Source organism: Chenopodium quinoa, unplaced genomic scaffold (genome assembly GCF_001683475.1).
Source record: "Chenopodium quinoa cultivar QQ74 unplaced genomic scaffold, ASM168347v1, whole genome shotgun sequence".
NCBI lineage: Eukaryota > Viridiplantae > Streptophyta > Magnoliopsida > Caryophyllales > Amaranthaceae > Chenopodium > Chenopodium quinoa.
The window spans coordinates 2,897,260-2,917,166 of NW_018742630.1; the positions used below are offsets into that span (position 1 = coordinate 2,897,260).

The 19,907-nt window shown below is 33.6% G+C and overlaps 3 protein-coding genes across 3 annotated transcripts; all 3 read left to right on the forward strand.

Annotated features, from left to right (window-relative positions):
• Positions 1 to 4,220: 4,220 nt before the first annotated feature.
• LOC110721877 (60S ribosomal protein L32-1) lies at positions 4,221 to 6,956 on the forward strand. The gene is made up of 4 exons (XM_021901096.1): positions 4,221 to 4,240; positions 4,983 to 5,081; positions 6,392 to 6,573; positions 6,671 to 6,956. The coding sequence occupies exons 2-4, from the start codon at positions 4,992 to 4,994 to the stop codon at positions 6,798 to 6,800; spliced, it is 402 nt and encodes a 133-aa protein (XP_021756788.1). The 5' UTR covers positions 4,221 to 4,240; positions 4,983 to 4,991; the 3' UTR covers positions 6,801 to 6,956.
• Positions 6,957 to 9,576: 2,620 nt separating this feature from the next.
• LOC110721876 (60S ribosomal protein L32-1) lies at positions 9,577 to 12,687 on the forward strand. Its single transcript, XM_021901095.1, has 4 exons — positions 9,577 to 9,695; positions 10,599 to 10,697; positions 12,009 to 12,190; positions 12,288 to 12,687. The coding sequence occupies exons 2-4, from the start codon at positions 10,608 to 10,610 to the stop codon at positions 12,415 to 12,417; spliced, it is 402 nt and encodes a 133-aa protein (XP_021756787.1). The 5' UTR covers positions 9,577 to 9,695; positions 10,599 to 10,607; the 3' UTR covers positions 12,418 to 12,687.
• Positions 12,688 to 15,436: 2,749 nt separating this feature from the next.
• On the forward strand, positions 15,437 to 19,846 carry LOC110721878. Its single transcript, XM_021901098.1, has 3 exons — positions 15,437 to 16,177; positions 17,326 to 18,764; positions 19,564 to 19,846. Exons 2-3 carry the CDS (start codon positions 17,664 to 17,666, stop codon positions 19,585 to 19,587), a joined length of 1,125 nt encoding a protein of 374 aa, XP_021756790.1. The 5' UTR covers positions 15,437 to 16,177; positions 17,326 to 17,663; the 3' UTR covers positions 19,588 to 19,846.
• Positions 19,847 to 19,907: the final 61 nt, after the last annotated feature.

The window sequence follows — 19,907 nt, forward strand, 5'->3', positions numbered from 1 at the left end:
GAATTTGGATTTCTTGAACAAGTTCATCAACGTTTCCAACCTGAATTTGGGGATGACATAGTCAACAACCTACTTTGATTAACAACAGTAAAAAAGTTGATGGAATACACACTTCTTGCCTTAACCACTTACACGCTTCTTAATCACATTTATATTTGGTGCCACTGAGTTCGAGTGTATCAGAAAAAGGTCTTCCACATTTCCAAATTTGACAACAACACAGACACGAGACAACAATGGAGAGGAAAAAACTGGAGCGGCAAAAACCTATTCATATGAAGATGTCAAGAAATATAAAACCAATTACCCAAATACACCTATAGCAGCATAAACATAATGATATACGGCATAATTTATGAGGACTAAGAGGATGCTCTCGTTTAGATAGAAGTACCTCGGACACAATGGCCAAGTACGCACAGCATTGACTACGTATAAAACGCTTAATTGACCCTTTGGACTTAGACTATGCACCAATTCCACCCGGAAACAACACTACCTCACCCTGGTAAGGCAAGATTGGGTTAGGGGTAAGACATTATTGTTTGTATAATGACAAATGTTGAAATAAACAATAATAACACCACATGTAACAAACTGACAATGACGAAAAGAATGAGGGACCTGCTGCACAAGGAAAGTCCATTGAATTAACCGACCTTATAACCTAAGGCAGAACAACAGAAGTTAGCCTTTGTTATCTGAACTTCATCAATGATTGCAAATGCACACTAACCCATGACGTAATTTTTTGTAGTGTGTATACAGCTTCAACTGTTATCCACCTAATTACACCAAAGATGTCAATTAAAATTTGTTACATATACTAAATTAAACATGAAACCAAAAAACATGTTTTAGAATTAATGAATCAGTGTAAACCATACCCCTTCACATACCTCTTCAAGTTATCCATTCTAAAGCATTATGGGTCAACAGTGTTCAGCAAGCTCATCTTGTCTTTGCCAGGTGATAAGATTGTCTTCTCCCCAGTACACTCTTCATGGTAGCTGAAATCTGCCTCTGCATACTTCATATTCCTTGTGTTATACCTCTGATTCTTACTTTTGGGGGTTCGTTTTCGCGCACCCTTACTCCTATAACAAACACTAAAACTACCCAATCTCTCAACCTGTACAAGTGTACATAGGTGAAAATTGCATATTAAACAGTAGTTGCACTTTTTTAATCTCAACATAAAGTTTGTCACCACCTTCGTTGACCCCCGAGGCCCATTTCTGTCCCTTGCCTCCGTAGGATGCTTTTCACCGTATGCCACATCCAAAGTCTTATAAACAAACCTCACAATCAATATAACAAACAAATTTGATAATTAATTGCAAGTACAATAGCTAGAATCTTACCCCAAGTTATCCAAAGCCACCCCCATTTGGGAGACGATCTTCTCTAATTGCTATACTTATCTCTTCCATGTTTTAAACCTCCAACCTCGGGAAATACCCCCATTGTACAGGATGTCTATTCAATCGATCTAGATACATAACCTGTTACAACCAGAGATCTCTATTAAATGGTTACTCCAACCCAAACAAACTTACCAAGCCACTAAAAAGTCACATACCACAATAAAGATGAGGCAACCAACACATCCACTAGAAAAGCCAGATGAGTAAAACCGCCACGCAACCGTCACTACACTATCCATGAGCTTCTTTAACATAAGGCTACACCATTCATATTCAGCAGCTTTGGAAGCAGACGTTAATGATGGCACCAGATCAGTGGCCAACCTCGACGATTGATTAAGGCATAACAACATCTCAAGCGACAACAACAAGAAAATTGTCTTGAACTCATCCGCCTGATCTTCCTCCCATTTTCCCTCGACCCGACCAATCAGTTCAGCATTAACTGGAATGCCCTCAAATATGTACTCACGTCCAGTTTTAATGGACTTATTATTCCAGGATTTACCATCAATCTCCATAGTTTTTTTTTTTTTTTTTTTTACCTTTTTTGACATTTCATTGTCCAATGTATGGTATGTTGGGACAGGCAGTCCGCCATTAGGAATGCCTAAGACCCAATGAACCTAATTTTGCGACAGCCTAAAAATTCTCCCGTCTCGGCTAGTTAGAGTACAATTAAAAGGATCAATTTGAGTCATCAACTAGTATGCCAATTGTCTTGGGAGGTTCATATCACCTCCAACTTTTCACAGCCCAGCAAACCCCATTTCACCAACCTATCACTTACGTTACTTGTCGAATTTTTTGCATATTTTACCAAACGACTCTATCCGACAACTTGTATTAGCTGGCTATAATAGATATGCATCACATCAAAGGAAAACAATTCCACAAAAGCTAAGCATTTCACAAATTTCAGCCTACTTGTAGCCTACAACAGGTCAACCACATCATAACATATTAATAATGCAAATTCATATGCAATTAAGCACTTACCCTACATCGAGCCTTCAAATGTTGTACCAACACTTCACCTTTCCTTTTCACTTCCCCACCAACACTTAAAGAGTCATCCTACAGGAACATGACACTATATTAACCAATTTAATGATCATAAATACAGTTGTGCAACAAACAATACTTATAATTACCTTGAATATCTCTGGATAAAGCTTCTTTATGTGACCCGATCCTCCATCCTGACAAAATCAATTTTGATTTTATTTACTTACTTACAAACATTACCTCACTTAATTGATAGGGACGTGAATATATCAGTATATACTGTAGCATAAGTTGCATAATCTACCCAGAAATAAATCCATTTCTGCATATTTTTCGCTTCTGGTTCGAATTCCCCAATGAATCCATACTTCCTCTAATTCTTGGAAAGAAATTCCTTTCCACAATAATCATTCCAACTAAAAATTATATCAATACACTATCATTGTACAAGTTCATTCCCATGTACTGCCATACTCGATTTCAACCTAACTCACTACCACCTGTTACTGCGTTATTCATTTACACCTTCAACATGCATTTAATTCCATATCAACCCAGCTTCAACAAACCAAATTTTAAATCCATAGAAATTTAATTCATTATGCAAGCTACTTATCCATTCAATTATCAACCTTCAACAAACCAAATTTTAAATCCATAGCAATTCAATTCATTACGCCATTCAATTTATCCATTCACTAATCAACCTTCAATATACCAAATTTTAAATCCATAGCATTTTAATTCACTATGCAAGCAATTTATCCATTCACTTATCAACAACAATCCTGGGCACAATCAAATAACTAAACTATCAGCATTCTATTTCAATCCCAATTGCAACCATGCTCACTGCGAACTAAGTGTTGCTATGGAATTCCTTTTCACCATCATTGCACATTTTAACCCATAGCAATTACACCATCAATTAAACACATTTAATTCCATATCAATTACATTAAATATGATTGAGATAAACCAAATCGTGTCACATAAACAATTCAAGCCACAATCAAACCTAAACACCGGATTAACAGGTCATAATAGAGGATACGACACATACCTTCCGAAACCCTAGGCCCCCCTCCTCAATCTCCTCCCCGACCTCTTGAATTGCTCTTTTTTTTTTCAATACTACAATCGCTGCCTGAGCTCCTTACACCTTTATGTTCGGTACTGCAATTCGACTCCACAACATTTAGCAACTGAATTCGCGTCAATTCTTCACGAAGTTAGTGCTAGGTCCATTGCCAGGAGCTGAAGTAAGATGAGGAATGGGGAAGTTGGAAGGGGAAATTACCAACGGGGTCATAATAATTTCAAACGGGTTCAACATATGGGGTCTACGGACGTTAGTCTAGAAAGAATTGATGCCGCTACTCTTCAGTTAAGGAAGCAATTGTTGTTGACGAATTTACCCTTACTATACTTGAAAAAATGACGCGGATGACCCCATATAAATGGCCGCTGTTAATATGGCATATTAACAGATATTTTCTCGAGGGAGATGTAGTGGGGAAGGGTGTAGGGTGATACAGTGAGGAGGGGGTGTAGGGAATTCTACCTACAGTAGAGTGTAGGTAAAAGTTTGTATAATAATTCTAAACTATGATAAAAAGCCCATAACTAAAAATGTTCTAGGTTTATAGTTCAGGCCCATACATTAGCCCACTGCTAAAAAATTAGGGTTTTAGTCTTATAATCACTTCCCTTCTTCGTCTTCTTCACTTATCACTTCTGCACTACTTTTCTCTCTCCTCTGCTTCAATCTCAAGTTTCTCTCTCTTCTTCCTTCTCAATTTCATGTAAGATTCTTCGTTTACACTTAATTTTTGTAGTCGTTGCTGTATTTGTTGATTAAATTTGGTTTTCATTCTTTTAAATTCCTGTTTAAATAAAGAAAAATCCCTTCTTTTTTATTCGAATTTTCTGTGTTGCCTTGAATATTAGAATTGAAGATTAAGTTGTAGAATTTTTGTTAAAATTTATGGGATTTGTAGAATAACCCTTTTATTGAGTGTTTGACCTGATTGTTTTATTTTTGCAATTTACGAACTTTATTTGCTGTTTCAACCAGATTTAAAGCTAATTTTTTTTTAAAAAAATTAATGCGATTTATAGACAACCCTTTTATTTGAGAGATTGACCTAATTGTTGTTATATTTTTGCAATTTACGAATTTCATTTGCTGTTTTAACAAGATTTAAAGCTACTTTCAGTTTAAAATTATGGCTTAATTTATCTTGCAAATTATTGATTATATTATAAGGTTGCATTTTTATTTCAAGTCTTCAAGCTTCATTGTTGGTTCATGCTATGCCATGAGCCTGTTATAAACTTAGATTAATCCATTTTCGTTTGCTGCTACTAATAAGTTGTCAGAATAACCTTATACTCTGTTGAATGCATAGTGTATTTTGTAGGCTGTAATCGAATGTATAGTGCACAACTATTATATGAAATAATACATGGATTAAAATTGTGAAAAGTTGATATATATACATGGATCAATATTTATTTGTAGTATATTTTTTGTTAATTTCGTAGAAATAAGCAATGGCTGTTCCCAAACTTGATAAGAAGATAGTGAAGAAGAGGGTCAAGCAGTTCAAGAGACCCCAATCCGACCGAAAAATCTGTGTGAAGGTATAACGTTTGCAACAAAGTTTTTTTTTTTTATTTTCTATTTTAATGTTGTTTTTAGTCAATTTCTATGTGAAAATGGTAGTATTTATGCCGAGTGGTATGATTGTCGAGATGAAATTCATATGAGTTGGTTGATTAATTAAGAGGCTAGGATGATTACAAATTACAATTTGTTTGGCTGGTTGCTTAATTATTCATAAGCTAGGAAGATTACAGGATACAATTTGTTTGGTGTAGATTAGTGTATTGGTGATCTATATTGTGATGACTTAGTTGGGTATAGTGGCGTATGATGTATCGATGATGAATTATAATAAGTGGCATATGGTATATCACGGATTAATTATGACCTATGAGTGGTATATAATGATGGTGGCAAGATTTCGGGATTGAATTAGAGGCATCCTGTTTATTAATTTCTTTTTTGTGTTATAGACTTGTAGCTGATCTCTTGTATTCTTATATAGTACAAGTAATATATACTCTGTAATATTTGTAGTTAAATCCGTATCACGGGCTAGTAAATAAGTAGATGGGCCTAAACACAAAAGTATGGCATCCTTGTTCTGATTTTAATGTGTGAAGCTTGCACCTTGGTATTCTATTATGACCTGGCCTAATGTTGAAGTCCAAATTTTGGTAGTTTTTCCTGTATGTGGGTTGGCGCTTGATTATCCATGTCTACCAGTCTATCTAATCTGAAACTTTTAGTAGGCTATGCATGTTTTGACTTGTGAATTTGTGATGTTTTTATACAAAAATTCAGGGCGCGTAATGCATTTTTTGACTATGATTGGTTAGAACTTTATATTAAACTTAAACTAATTTCAATGTGAAGTTGATAGAGCCTTGTTAGGTCTTTTTTTTATCTTTTGTGATTGAATTTGTATTATCTGTAATTTAGTAACTCGGGGCTGTATTTTAAAATGTCACTTTTTGGTTCTCAAGTCAGACTTGTGTACATTAGTTTGAATTTTCCACCTAATTGTTTTGCAAAAGTAATCTATAGCACAATCGATACTGGATGCACACTCACTAAATGCTTAATAATCATGATTAGTTTCTAGCACGTGTTTTACTTTGATATGCATGCTGCCAGGATTGAGAATGTTTTGTGAAAATGCTAGCCACATGGGTTATATACCTTGTTTATATGCCCTGTTACTGGTCTAGGGTAGGGTATTTCCTTGTATGGCGCTGTTTCTTCTGAGGCCATACAAATGTATCAAAAAAACTCCGTTCTTGTGCCATTTTACTCTGAAGTTGTTTCATCAAATGTCTCATTAATCTGAATGGTTGTACATTTGCAGACTAACTGGCGTAGGCCAAAAGGTATTGATTCGCGAGTGAGAAGAAAGTTCAAGGGAGTGACTCTTATGCCAAATATTGGATATGGGTCTGACAAGAAGACACGTCACTTCCTCCCCAATGGCTTCAAGAAGTTTGTTGTGCATAATGTCGGTGACCTTGAACTTCTGATGATGCACAACAGGTAACAGATTGCCCTTTATATTCTTTGATACCTTTTGCTTTCACACCTTGTTCTCTTTTTCATGTATTTGCTGACTGGTATACATTGTATATTTCAGGACTTACTGCGCTGAGATTGCTCACAATATCTCAACCAAAAAGAGAAAAGATATTGTCGAGCGTGCTGCACAGCTTGATGTTGTTGTCACCAACAAGCTTGCAAGGCTGAGAAGCCAGGAAGATGAGTGATCATGGAACCCAAAAGTTTTGTTTACAATAGATTTAAGAGGTCTGAGCTTTCAATATTAGGCAAGAACATTACAAATCATTTTATGATTGTCTTTTCTTGTTTTAATTTCGCTGTAGTTCATGTTTCTGACTCGTTTTTTGGAAACTGGAGATTTATTTTGTTTAATGTGTTTAACAGGGACGAGATTTTGGATAGTTTTAAAAATTGGACTAAATCAAGTTTAGGAATACCAACTATCATTCTAGGGGATTTTAATTAAGTACTCTTATCGTGAAAAAAAGCTGGTAAATATATAATGAATATTAGAGGAGCGAACTGTTTTAATGAATGCAAAGGTATAAATGCTTTATATGATATCAACTTCCGGGGGATGATGTTCACTTGGACTAATGGTTGGGAAGGGGATGATCGACGAAGGATATGCAAACACAAGCTGGGCAAAGTAGTTAACTCATGCTACCATGGATCACCATCCTAATCAAATTTCTGGTTACGCTCTAGTTATCTAAATCTGAACCCAGGAAAGACAATATAAAAGTGGAATTACAAAATTGAGAGTTGGAGTGGCAACGTAGGATAGTGTACAAAAATGGAGTTTAAACAAAAGAAAGGAATGGAATGGGGAATGGGATAGTTTTGAGAAAGACCTGGTGGATGCCTCTCTTGCATTGGAAGAGGAAGGAAATGATGAGGAATGATGAGACTTCATTAAAATCATATTTTGTTGAATTAGCCATTTTAGTAAAAGCTAATTTCATGAAACTACCCAAAATCATTTGAATCAAGAAAATCAAATTCCGAAACTTAATCATCCATGTCCAAACTAAATAGGAAAAAAAAAATCCACCAACCAATTATATTTGAGGATGATGGGCAATGGAGAATGAAAATTGGAAATTGGAAGAATGAACGAGAGATTGAGTGATGAATCTATGGAATTGCAAATCGTCCTAACAATATTAACACAAAACACACGAAATGTTATGTGAGGCCTACAAAATTATAAAAGCTTGTTGATACCAATGCAGAGGTTGTAACTAGAGTTACATATAGTTTGGGAAATATAAATATGTGATGTGTGGATTAGCAGTAGTTAGCGGTCCTTGACACCTGCACCCCTTGCTTGTGCTAGGCAATGGCCATTGCTTCACCATGCAACTAACTTCAAAGCTTCAAGCGTGCACTAATAAGCACGAAGACTTGCGGGGATCATCTAAATTCCAAATTTTGACATGTTCTTTATAAATACACCTCTCATCTCAGTAATTTACTATTTCAGCACGAATACATATTTTCTATACACTTACAACAATACAACCACTAACCATGTATCAAAATTAACTTTTTATAATTCAAAGGTATTTTAAGGATTTAATGAACTAGCAAGCCGGAAAAAATTATGGTGAGGACTCTTCATTTAATATATATAAAAATCAAACCTTCTGTCAATTTGAATTCTACTCCTATTATTATTGAATCATTTAAAATTCAATAATTTCTTTGCTCCCTTAATATTGCAACGTTTGTAATTTTTACACTATTCGCATTTTACTCTTTGACACCAATAAGGTTTTGGCCTAGTGTTTTTAAGATTGAAGACTTGTATACAATATGCCACAGATTCACCCACTGTAGTTTGTATTGCTCTTGTAGCTCGTTCGCACAAAAATATTATACTACTCTTTAGCCACATATTATAATTTATAAGTAATAAATAAAATATAACTAATGTAAGCCTTTTGCATTCGTCTTGATATATTTACTTTCACAATCATCAATAACTATATACTAAAAGACACACCAGCAATGACACGTGTCATTTTCTGGTGTGTCAACAAAAAAAACAACTTTTAGGAAACAAATCTTATACGAAGTATATAAATAGAAGATTAAAAAGATTTAATGTATCCTTCCACTATATATATTGATACCATAAGCTAAAGTTACAAAAATGAAAATCAAATTCTTTACATAATTTTTGTGACATACATAGTGCTATATACTACTCTTACCAATTTTACAACAAGGATTAGTTTTTTTTTTTTTTTTTTTTTTTTATAAATATTTTTGTATTTAATTATGTTTGAAAAGCTTGCTAGAAAAGATATGAATTTTTTTCTAAGCCAGTTGATTATTGTGAAGAAAAATAAATACAGCATAAGAGGGAATGGATTAATAGTATGTAAAAAGTAAGTATTTATGAATTAGATACATAGTTGTAAGATATTCATTTGGTCAAAAGAGGAAATGATATAAATTAGTTAGTGAAATATATATATAAATATACATATATGTGTATTTTAAATTATCTATCTATTTTGCTAATAATAAACTCTTTCATAATTAATTCATTTTATAAAATAGTAACTTAAATAGATTTATTTTTATAATTATATATAGTGTTAATAATTATAGAGTAATTATTAAAAATTACCGTGCATGGCACGAGATCTAACCTAGTATCTATATAACATAATCATATCGTTCTATAGTCAAAGCTACTTATGATTCAAATATGTTTCGGAATGCTTAATCCTACCCTATGTTTCATTTCTTGGACAAAAGTGTATAATTTTTTATATTCATCTTTAATTAATTGAACGTCACTTTTATTTCATTCATTCATCATTAATTAACTAAGCTCGACTATCTTATTCAATTTTGCTCACCTCCACAAAAAAAATTAAAAATTTGCATTGTTGTAATTCTACAAACTATGATAAAAAGCCCATAACTAAAAATGTTCTTGGTTTATAGTTCAGGCCCCATACATTAGCCCACTGCTAAAAAATTAGGGTTTTAGTCTTATAATCACTTCGCAACTCCTTCTTCGTCGGCTTCACTTGTCACTCTGCGGCGGTCCACTTTTCTCTCTCCTCTGCTTCCATCACAGGGTTCTCTCTCTTCTTTCTTCTCAATTTCATATTTGATTTTTCAATTTTGCTTAATTTTTGTAGTCGTTGCTGTATTTGTTGTTTATATTTGGATTAAAGCTTTGAAATTCCTGTTAAAGTGCAGAACAATTCGTTTTTTTTTTTCGAATTTTCTGTGTTGCATTGAATATTAGAATTGATGATTAAGCTGTAGAATTTTTGTTAAAATTATGGGATTTATAGAGTAGAGTAACCCTTTTATTGAGTGTTTGACCTGATTGTTGTTATATTTTTGCAATTTACGAACTTTATCTGCTGTTTCAACCAGATTTAAAGTTAATATTTGTTAAAATTTATGCGATTTATAGTATAACCCTTTTATTTGAGTGATTGACCTAATTGTTGTTTTATTTTTGCAATTTACGAACTTTATTTGCTGTTTCAACCAGATTTAAAGCTAATTTTTTTTTTTTTTTTTTAAAATAATGCGATTTATAGACAACCCTTTTATTTGAGAGATTGACCTAATTGTTGTTATATTTTTGCAATTTACGAATTTCATTTGCTGTTTTAACAAGATTTAAAGCTACTTTCAGTTTAAAATTATGGCTTAATTTATCTTGCAAATTATTGATTATATTATAAGGTTGCATTTTTATTTCAAGTCTTCAAGCTTCATTGTTGGTTCATGCTATGCCATGAGCCTGTTATAAACTTAGATTAATCCATTTTCGTTTGCTGCTACTAATAAGTTGTCAGAATAACCTTATACTCTGTTGAATGCATAGTGTATTTTGTAGGCTGTAATCGAATGTATAGTGCACAACTATTATATGAAATAATACATGGATTAAAATTGTGAAAAGTTGATATATATACATGGATCAATATTTATTTGTAGTATATTTTTTGTTAATTTCGTAGAAATAAGCAATGGCTGTTCCCAAACTTGATAAGAAGATAGTGAAGAAGAGGGTCAAGCAGTTCAAGAGACCCCAATCCGACCGAAAAATCTGTGTGAAGGTATAACGTTTGCAACAAAGTTTTTTTTTTTTTATTTTCTATTTTAATGTTGTTTTTAGTCAATTTCTATGTGAAAATGGTAGTATTTATGCCGAGTGGTATGATTGTCGAGATGAAATTCATATGAGTTGGTTGATTAATTAAGAGGCTAGGATGATTACAAATTACAATTTGTTTGGCTGGTTGCTTAATTATTCATAAGCTAGGAAGATTACAGGATACAATTTGTTTGGTGTAGATTAGTGTATTGGTGATCTATATTGTGATGACTTAGTTGGGTATAGTGGCGTATGATGTATCGATGATGAATTATAATAAGTGGCATATGGTATATCACGGATTAATTATGACCTATGAGTGGTATATAATGATGGTGGCAAGATTTCGGGATTGAATTAGAGGCATCCTGTTTATTAATTTCTTTTTTGTGTTATAGACTTGTAGCTGATCTCTTGTATTCTTATATAGTACAAGTAATATATACTCTGTAATATTTGTAGTTAAATCCGTATCACGGGCTAGTAAATAAGTAGATGGGCCTAAACACAAAAGTATGGCATCCTTGTTCTGATTTTAATGTGTGAAGCTTGCACCTTGGTATTCTATTATGACCTGGCCTAATGTTGAAGTCCAAATTTTGGTAGTTTTTCCTGTATGTGGGTTGGCGCTTGATTATCCATGTCTACCAGTCTATCTAATCTGAAACTTTTAGTAGGCTATGCATGTTTTGACTTGTGAATTTGTGATGTTTTTATACAAAAATTCAGGGCGCGTAATGCATTTTTTGACTATGATTGGTTAGAACTTTATATTAAACTTAAACTAATTTCAATGTGAAGTTGATAGAGCCTTGTTAGGTCTTTTTTTTATCTTTTGTGATTGAATTTGTATTATCTGTAATTTAGTAACTCGGGGCTGTATTTTAAAATGTCACTTTTTGGTTCTCAAGTCAGACTTGTGTACATTAGTTTGAATTTTCCACCTAATTGTTTTGCAAAAGTAATCTATAGCACAATCGATACTGGATGCACACTCACTAAATGCTTAATAATCATGATTAGTTTCTAGCACGTGTTTTACTTTGATATGCATGCTGCCAGGATTGAGAATGTTTTGTGAAAATGCTAGCCACATGGGTTATATACCTTGTTTATATGCCCTGTTACTGGTCTAGGGTAGGGTATTTCCTTGTATGGCGCTGTTTCTTCTGAGGCCATACAAATGTATCAAAAAAACTCCGTTCTTGTGCCATTTTACTCTGAAGTTGTTTCATCAAATGTCTCATTAATCTGAATGGTTGTACATTTGCAGACTAACTGGCGTAGGCCAAAAGGTATTGATTCGCGAGTGAGAAGAAAGTTCAAGGGAGTGACTCTTATGCCAAATATTGGATATGGGTCTGACAAGAAGACACGTCACTTCCTCCCCAATGGCTTCAAGAAGTTTGTTGTGCATAATGTCGGTGACCTTGAACTTCTGATGATGCACAACAGGTAACAGATTGCCCTTTATATTCTTTGATACCTTTTGCTTTCACACCTTGTTCTCTTTTTCATGTATTTGCTGACTGGTATACATTGTATATTTCAGGACTTACTGCGCTGAGATTGCTCACAATATCTCAACCAAAAAGAGAAAAGATATTGTCGAGCGTGCTGCACAGCTTGATGTTGTTGTCACCAACAAGCTTGCAAGGCTGAGAAGCCAGGAAGATGAGTGATCATGGAACCCAAAAGTTTTGTTTACAATAGATTTAAGAGGTCTGAGCTTTCAATATTAGGCAAGAACATTACAAATCATTTTATGATTGTCTTTTCTTGTTTTAATTTCGCTGTAGTTCATGTTTCTGACTCGTTTTTTGGAAACTGGAGATTTATTTTGTTGTATTGGTAGCCCAATTGTTTATCAGGGACGAGATTTGGGAAAGTTTTAACAATTGGACTAAATTAAGTTTAGGAATACCAAATATTATTCTAGGGGATTTTAAAGTTGAGTACTCTTTTCATGAAAAAAGATGGTAAACATAAAACGAATATTAGAGGAGCGAACTGTTTTAATGAATGGAAAGATATAAATGATCTACATGATATCAACTTCCAGGGAAAGATGTTCACTTGGACTTATCGTAGGGAAGGGGATGATTGAGTGTTAGAAAGACTCGACAAAGGATAAGAGACTTGACAGAGGATAAGTTACTGTGGTAAGATATACTTCCTCCGTTTCTTTTTAGTTGACACGTTTTTTTAGTCACGTTTGCCAATGTATAACTTTAACCATTCATATCTTTAATTACCGATAAGCAAAAATTATGAAAATTTGTATTTTGAAAATATATATCGTGACGAATCTAAAAGATTATACATGACTATTTTTCATTACATATAAAGCACAAAACACGGTTAAAGGGGAGTGTGAATAGTGCTAAAGTCAAAATGTGTCATTTAAAAAAAAAACAGAGGCAGTAAAAAAATGGAGTTTAAACAAAAGAAAGGAATGGAATGAATGGGATAGTTTTGACTTTTGAGAAAGACTTGGTTGAAGCCTCTCTTGCAATGGAAGAGGAAGGAAATGAGGACTTAATTAAAAACGGATCTTTTACCAAAATGACTTTATCCATCAATTTGATTTCTACTTCTATTATTATTGAATCAATTAAAATTCAATAATTCCTTTGCTCTCTTAATATTGTAGCGTTTGTGATTTTTACACTTTTTCGCATATGCCTAGTTTTAAGATTGAAGATTTATGTACAATATGCTACAAGTTCACCCCTAATCCTAATTGTAGGTTCTTATAGCTCATTCGCACAAAAACACTATTCTTCTCTTTAGCCACATATTATAATTTATACGTAATGAAATATAATTGTAATGTGATCTTTTTGCATATGTCTTGATTTATATACTTTCACAATATCAACATAATATAATTAAACCATTCTATAATCAAAACTACTTATGATTTAAATATGTTTTGGGATGCATAATCCTCCCCTACATTGTTATTTAACATAAGATAATTAAACCTCACTTTTATTCTATTCGTCATTAAGTTACTAAACTTGGCTATCTTATTATAAATATTATTTACATTTGTAGATTCTAAATAAATAGAGTCCACAACATCAATTATAATCGATTAAACATGTTAACATCCCATCATATTGCCGACCTCGCATGGGCCAACACTTAGCTTAGAAGGAGTGGTCGGTAGATTTTGATAAGTGGGCTCCACAACATCCGACTTAGCCGTTGTAGTTGAATACGACTATATTATTCCATAACGATTTTTTAAAATTTTACCAATATTATAAATTAATAATTAGTTGAGGGTGGCTTACCGCTAATGGGGTCTTCTCTTAGCCGTTCCTAGATACAAACTTTATTATCAATGGTAATTATTTTATTATATTTTTGGGGTAAAGCATGTGTAATGATTCTTATTTCATCATCATTATGAGTGTTATTAATTTTATTTAGTGATAATCACTTCTTCAAAACATGCAGTTATAAGGGAGTTCTCTAATTGTGGGAAAGAATTGATCATTGTTTAGATAGTTATTCAATGATTTTATGAAGTTCTACTTACTCCGAAGAAGACTGGATAAATAATTTTTTAGTTTTTTTTGTCAACTAAACATATGTAATAGTTTCTATTCATGTTTAATTAATTTGTATAAGTTTGACTATATGAAAAGTGCAAAACACCAATATGTAATTTATTATAAGTGAGATTTTAAGCCATGCATAGGTTAGAAGCTACCCCAGTTAATCTCTGTGATAAACAAATTTCGTTTATCATGAAGTAAAACCGCTATTACGTGATAAACAAGTAGTGGTTTTACCCATTTTCACCGTGAAACTTGTTTATCACAAAGATAAACTTGTATTTTCTTGGTTATAAGTATGATATAAAATTATTAAGAAGTATTGGTGTACGTATAGTAGTGGTTAGATGTGGTGTCTTTGACTTTGACTTTGACTTTGACTTCGTGGAATTAAGCCCCATTATAGACATCAATTTCAAAGGTTCTGTCTCGCTAATGGTGGATTAGAGGACTTGTGATTCATTAGGGGCCGAGTTTAATCGAGTCATTTTCATTACGTACCAAATGATAGTATGACCTTAACCTTATATCAATAAGAAGAAAAAAAAATCACATAAAGGTATCAAACAACTATGTCATAAATACTATAGTAAAAGTTTGTAAAAAAGGCCATGTTACAATAATCTAAATATTTATGTTTAGCTTGATTTCTTTCCTAATAATTAAATAAGATTACAATAAATTTACTTACAGACTATGCAAAGAATATCTATATACCTCTTATATACTATTGCAATTAAAGAAAGGTCATGTAAAGTAATACTACAACCCAAGAAAATGTATAATACAAGTATATAGAAAAAATCTTAAAAACTAGATTTACTTTTCACTCTAATACAAGTAATAAAAATTGGCACTTCTCATATGTACATTATAAAAATAACATTTATACTATAAATCATTATCTTACCAATTAATTTGTCATTTGACAACTTTTTTTTCTTCTTTTGAAAATTTCTCTCTTAATGACTCCACATTTACTTGTCTTTCAACAGATGTTACAAGTCTAGATTGACAGATAGGAACTTATCCAATAATTTAATACAATCTCTTGCCTTTACATTTATATGAATCGAAATTCCCTTATATTAAATTCTTTTCAAAATTCAACGCTTGCACAACTTTATAATAAAGACGCCTTATAATTTTTCTTACCTTGATTACCTATAGTTATTTTACTTAGTATTTTTTACCTTTTTCTTTTTCATTTTCAAATATCTAAGAACTTATACCCTTATTCATCACAAATTTCTCGCATTATCCCTTCATCAAACCAAGCCAATCGCTTAGATCACTCACTAGTTTTGAATTCGAGTAATCATTCTAGACCCTCCTAATGATCAAAGATAAGAAAAACAAAGGGAGAAAAAAGAATTGAAAAGAAAAGCCACAAAGCGAAACCGTTGGAAAAGCCAAAGATAAAAAAGGTTACAGTATCATTAGGAAGATGGGAAATTTGACCCCATCGTTTCATCTAAAAGCATCTGTTAATAATTTAATAAGTCAAATTTTTGGTAATTTGTCGGTTTATTGCATCTGGTTTCCACATTTGTTTTTTCTGATAATAATAATATCTGGAGTAGAAGTACTATTTACTCATTCAATCTGCATTAAATTTTTCTTCATTTTCCTGGGGTTTTTTTCTTCTCGAAATTTGTTGCAGAAATTTCTGTCATTTTTGTAAAATAGAGGGAAAATTGAAACTGGGTTTTCTTACTCTTGAGTGATTATCAAATGGGTGTCATCTAAATTGTTGTTTTGAGATTTTATAATGGTGCGATGACGTGAAAGAAAGTGGTTTTTTTTTTTTGTTCAGGTGTTCTGGGTATTTGTCAAAGGTTGCAATTTTGGTCTGTTTTGCTGAACTTTTCAGGTATATTTTCTTCATCTTACATTTCTTTTACTTTTGATTTTTGTAGTCGATGATTTGCATTTTTCAGATTTTGGAATTTGAGAACTATGGGTGTTAATGTGTTAAATATGCCTGTTTTTTTTAGTTAAGTCTTTCTGGTAGCATGAACGTCCTGTTTAGTATGCGGTAATATATGACGAATTTTAAACGATAGAATTGGGTGGAAAATGTGTAATTGAGGGATGATGAATATATCTCTGGTATTGCTGTGTTTTTTTGCTTTACAATTTCTTGAAATTAAGTACGAGTATTCAGTGTCAGATTTGAGTATTTTATCACAATTTAGGGCCAATTTGCAAAGTTATCACAGTATGCAATTATGCATATCCGGCTTGTTTAATATAGTATATCAATATGTGGAGTATGGAATAGTTGGATTGGAATCATTTGCTGAGTTGCAACCTTTATAAGGAGAAATAGGTTTGGAAATCAATTGGATAGCGAAGACTGATTGGAGTTTCTATCATGTTTCTTGATGGTTTGGCTGTAGGTCTTTTAGAAACAGTCACTACTAATAGTCTAGTTCTTGGTGTCAGTAGTATGGTAGGATGATGCCATTTATAACTTGAATTTCCTAGATACATATTGGGTTGGACCGGATGGTGTTGTTGTAACGAACTCCTAGACTTCCAGATACACATTGGGTCGATGTTGTCACGAACCTTTAGGCTTCCAGGTACATTTTGGACTGTTGTGGCTGTTGCAAGCTCCTCCTAGGTGCGATGATGCTTTATTGTTTAGTTGATTGGTTAATAGCTTGTCATAATTAGTGTTTCCAGTAAAATCTTAGCAGGCTCAACATGTTGTTTTGAGAATCGGTTCAATTTACTGGGTAATGCCTGTAAGCGTGTTACTGAGCATAATCTTGTTATTTAAAGATGTTCGTAGAGCAAGGATTTGGTTATTTTCTAGCAGGTTGATTATTAGGGGTTCTTGAGCAGAACATTGATTGCACCTACCTTTGCAAAGCAGCAAATTGATTTAACCAGTTTACTTATTTTAGTTATACATCATTTTGCCAGAAATTCTTTTGGATCAGGTTTTTTAACGCAAACCAATATTTTATAATCATTCTGTCATGCTCAGTGAATGCTTGTGCATCTTTGCAGTTGTACAAGTAACTGTACTGATCCAAAATTGAAGTACACTATTGATGAGCCCGATGGCTGCACGTACTCTATCTCTAGCCACACCTGGGACTAATTACCTAAAGGAGACACTCCATGCTCAGCAAGAACTTTTGCAGAAACTATACAGTGAATTGGATATGGAGAGAGAATCCTCTGCTACTGCTGCTGATGAAGCTTTATCCATGATATTACGCTTGCAGGGTGAAAAGGCAGCAGTGGGAATGGAGGCTAGTCAATATAAGAGAATTGCCGAAGAAAAGATTTGTCATGCTCAAGAAACACTCGAGACTTTTCAGGAAGTAATATATTAGAAAGAAATGCAGATTGCTTCCCTTGAGTTCCAAGTTCAGGCATACAGGTTCAAACTTTTAAGCATGGGGTGTGATGATTTAGGTACCTGTGAGATACAATATCCTGATAACATGTTGTCAAGAAAAAATGCAGAAGAATCAAGCTCGCGAAGCTCTCTCAGACGGAATAGTTCACTACCACCTCCTCCAAATAATGGTGCGTTGAGTAGGCGAGCTTCTACCGAGGGAACAAAATCCTCAACACCCTCTCCACACCCATGGCAGGAAAGTAAAGGTGAAGACCCCTATATTCGAAGGGAGCAAGATTCATATTGGGAAGAGATTAAGAAGTTAGATGAACGGTTGAAGGAGTTGGATGATCTTAAGGGCTCTAGTACTTTCCCTTCAGCTGAGGATACAAATAATGTTCCACTAATAAGTGCAACTCCAATGCTGCATCCCTCCCCTGAAAATACTCCTGCAAAATCAGATATTCTTGAATCTCCTGAATCTGCAGCCAGTGTTCAAGCATGTGAAGATTCTGCTTGCTCGACAAGTGTTCAGGATATCTTTGAAGTCCCAATATGTTCTTTCGTTGATCAAGATGGTAATTCTAAGGAAGAAAGCCACAATCTGACTGTTGAAAGTGAAATTAGGAACGGAATGCTAGATTCTGTCTGGGGTAAGATATGTAAGTCTATTGTCAAGGAGAAAAATGATTGGGAGAGAAAACCATTGTTGACTCCAGATAGTGACCAAAGCTTAACTAAGACAGATGATGCCAAAGAGAAAATTGATTGGGAAAAGAAGCCATTGTTTTCCCCAGGTAGCAGTAATGATTCACTTAAACCAAAAGAGTGCAAGACTGATAAGCCATTGCTTTTTAAACAACCAACATTTGGCGTTGCTGACTTGGAATTTCAGCAGTTCAACAGAAGACTTAAGCAACTTGAGGATCAGAGGTTTGTAACAAGAGGCCATGAAATAAACGCTGATAAAGCAGAAGAAGAATTGAGAGTTTTGTGGGAGATTAGGGATAAAATTGACTCAATGCAGGCAGAGATAGCTCGCTGGAAGACTAAGAAGCCTTTGCCACCAGAAGGTCGTTCCCCTGGTTGCCTTAAAGAGGTATGCTTTCTAACTTTTCTTATGTTGATCTTAGATTGTAAAAGTCTAAATGTCATATACGATATGCATTCCTTCTCCATGTCTGCCTTTGCTAGTATCTTATTGATCATTTTTCATATTGCATAAAATCTTAAGAACTGGCCGCTGGTCGCTAGTATTCCTCTTTGAAACTTGAGTGTGACTATGCGACATTGAATTCTAGGGTGCCTGTGAACCATTATCATCCTTGTAAACTCATTCATCTACTAGTAAATTCAAGTTTAATTCCATCAATGGCCGTGTCTGAGAATTAGGGGCCCTACTTTGGAGGCCTTACTAGATATGTTTTCTAGATTCGCCAATCTTTGCAATAGTAAAAGGACTCTTTTGGTGTTAATAGTCACATATACTATATTGGAATATTTAAAACATTTCACATTCCCTAAAATAGCTGTAGCTTACGATTGAGTTGCTCCAAATTTCGCTTAGAATGAATGATGGAGAGATAATGGAAAGCCAGACAGCCATAGTTTTGTTGTATGTAATAACCGAACTGCTTTGGTGCTGTAATGTACTAATGTGATTCTCATTATGTGTTTGATATAGCTTTGCTCTACAGTGATTCACCTTCTGTTTTAATATCAAGCATATTTCTGTTTATCCAAAAAAGATTGCCCACTGAAAAATTTATTAATCACAAATTTATTATGAAGACGGTGAAAATGAATAATTTGCTGATAAGTATATTTCTGAAAGTTTTCCCCTATTTTTACTATGTATTGAAGAAGCTTTTTATGACTTTGCTTTTTTCTTTTGACAGGTGATCCTTTGCTTTTGGCCTTAATCAAATCCCTAGACAATCATGGTGTGGTAGCTCCTTATTTTTTCTAGAATTAGTATCTGGAAAAGAATGCTCACTTAGAGGATTTTTGTGTTTTCTGTTTCTTTCATAAGATGAAGTCGTGAAATCGCTTAGTTAAATGCGTTTTGAGTTCCCTGTATATCATGTATAGATAAAACAACCTATGTCGCATAGAAACATCTCTTCGAGGTGAGTTCCATACCTTAGAGCACATATATGGCTCCTTGTTTTCTTTGGTTTTCCTAGCTGTGTAAATTTCCTTCTCATACAGAATTGGATATACATGCAAGTTTGTAAATGAT

Coding starts and splice junctions, on each gene's coding strand:
- LOC110721877 (XM_021901096.1), top strand. CDS start 4,992: ATGGCTGTTCCCAAACTTGATAAGAAGATAGTGAAGAAGAGGGTCAAG. Junction 5,082..6,391: donor ACCGAAAAATCTGTGTGAAG/GTATAACGTTTG, acceptor GTACATTTGCAG/ACTAACTGGCGTAGGCCAAA. Junction 6,574..6,670: donor CTTCTGATGATGCACAACAG/GTAACAGATTGC, acceptor TGTATATTTCAG/GACTTACTGCGCTGAGATTG.
- LOC110721876 (XM_021901095.1), top strand. CDS start 10,608: ATGGCTGTTCCCAAACTTGATAAGAAGATAGTGAAGAAGAGGGTCAAG. Junction 10,698..12,008: donor ACCGAAAAATCTGTGTGAAG/GTATAACGTTTG, acceptor GTACATTTGCAG/ACTAACTGGCGTAGGCCAAA. Junction 12,191..12,287: donor CTTCTGATGATGCACAACAG/GTAACAGATTGC, acceptor TGTATATTTCAG/GACTTACTGCGCTGAGATTG.
- LOC110721878 (XM_021901098.1), top strand. CDS start 17,664: ATGCAGATTGCTTCCCTTGAGTTCCAAGTTCAGGCATACAGGTTCAAA. Junction 18,765..19,563: donor CCCCTGGTTGCCTTAAAGAG/GTATGCTTTCTA, acceptor TTCTTTTGACAG/GTGATCCTTTGCTTTTGGCC.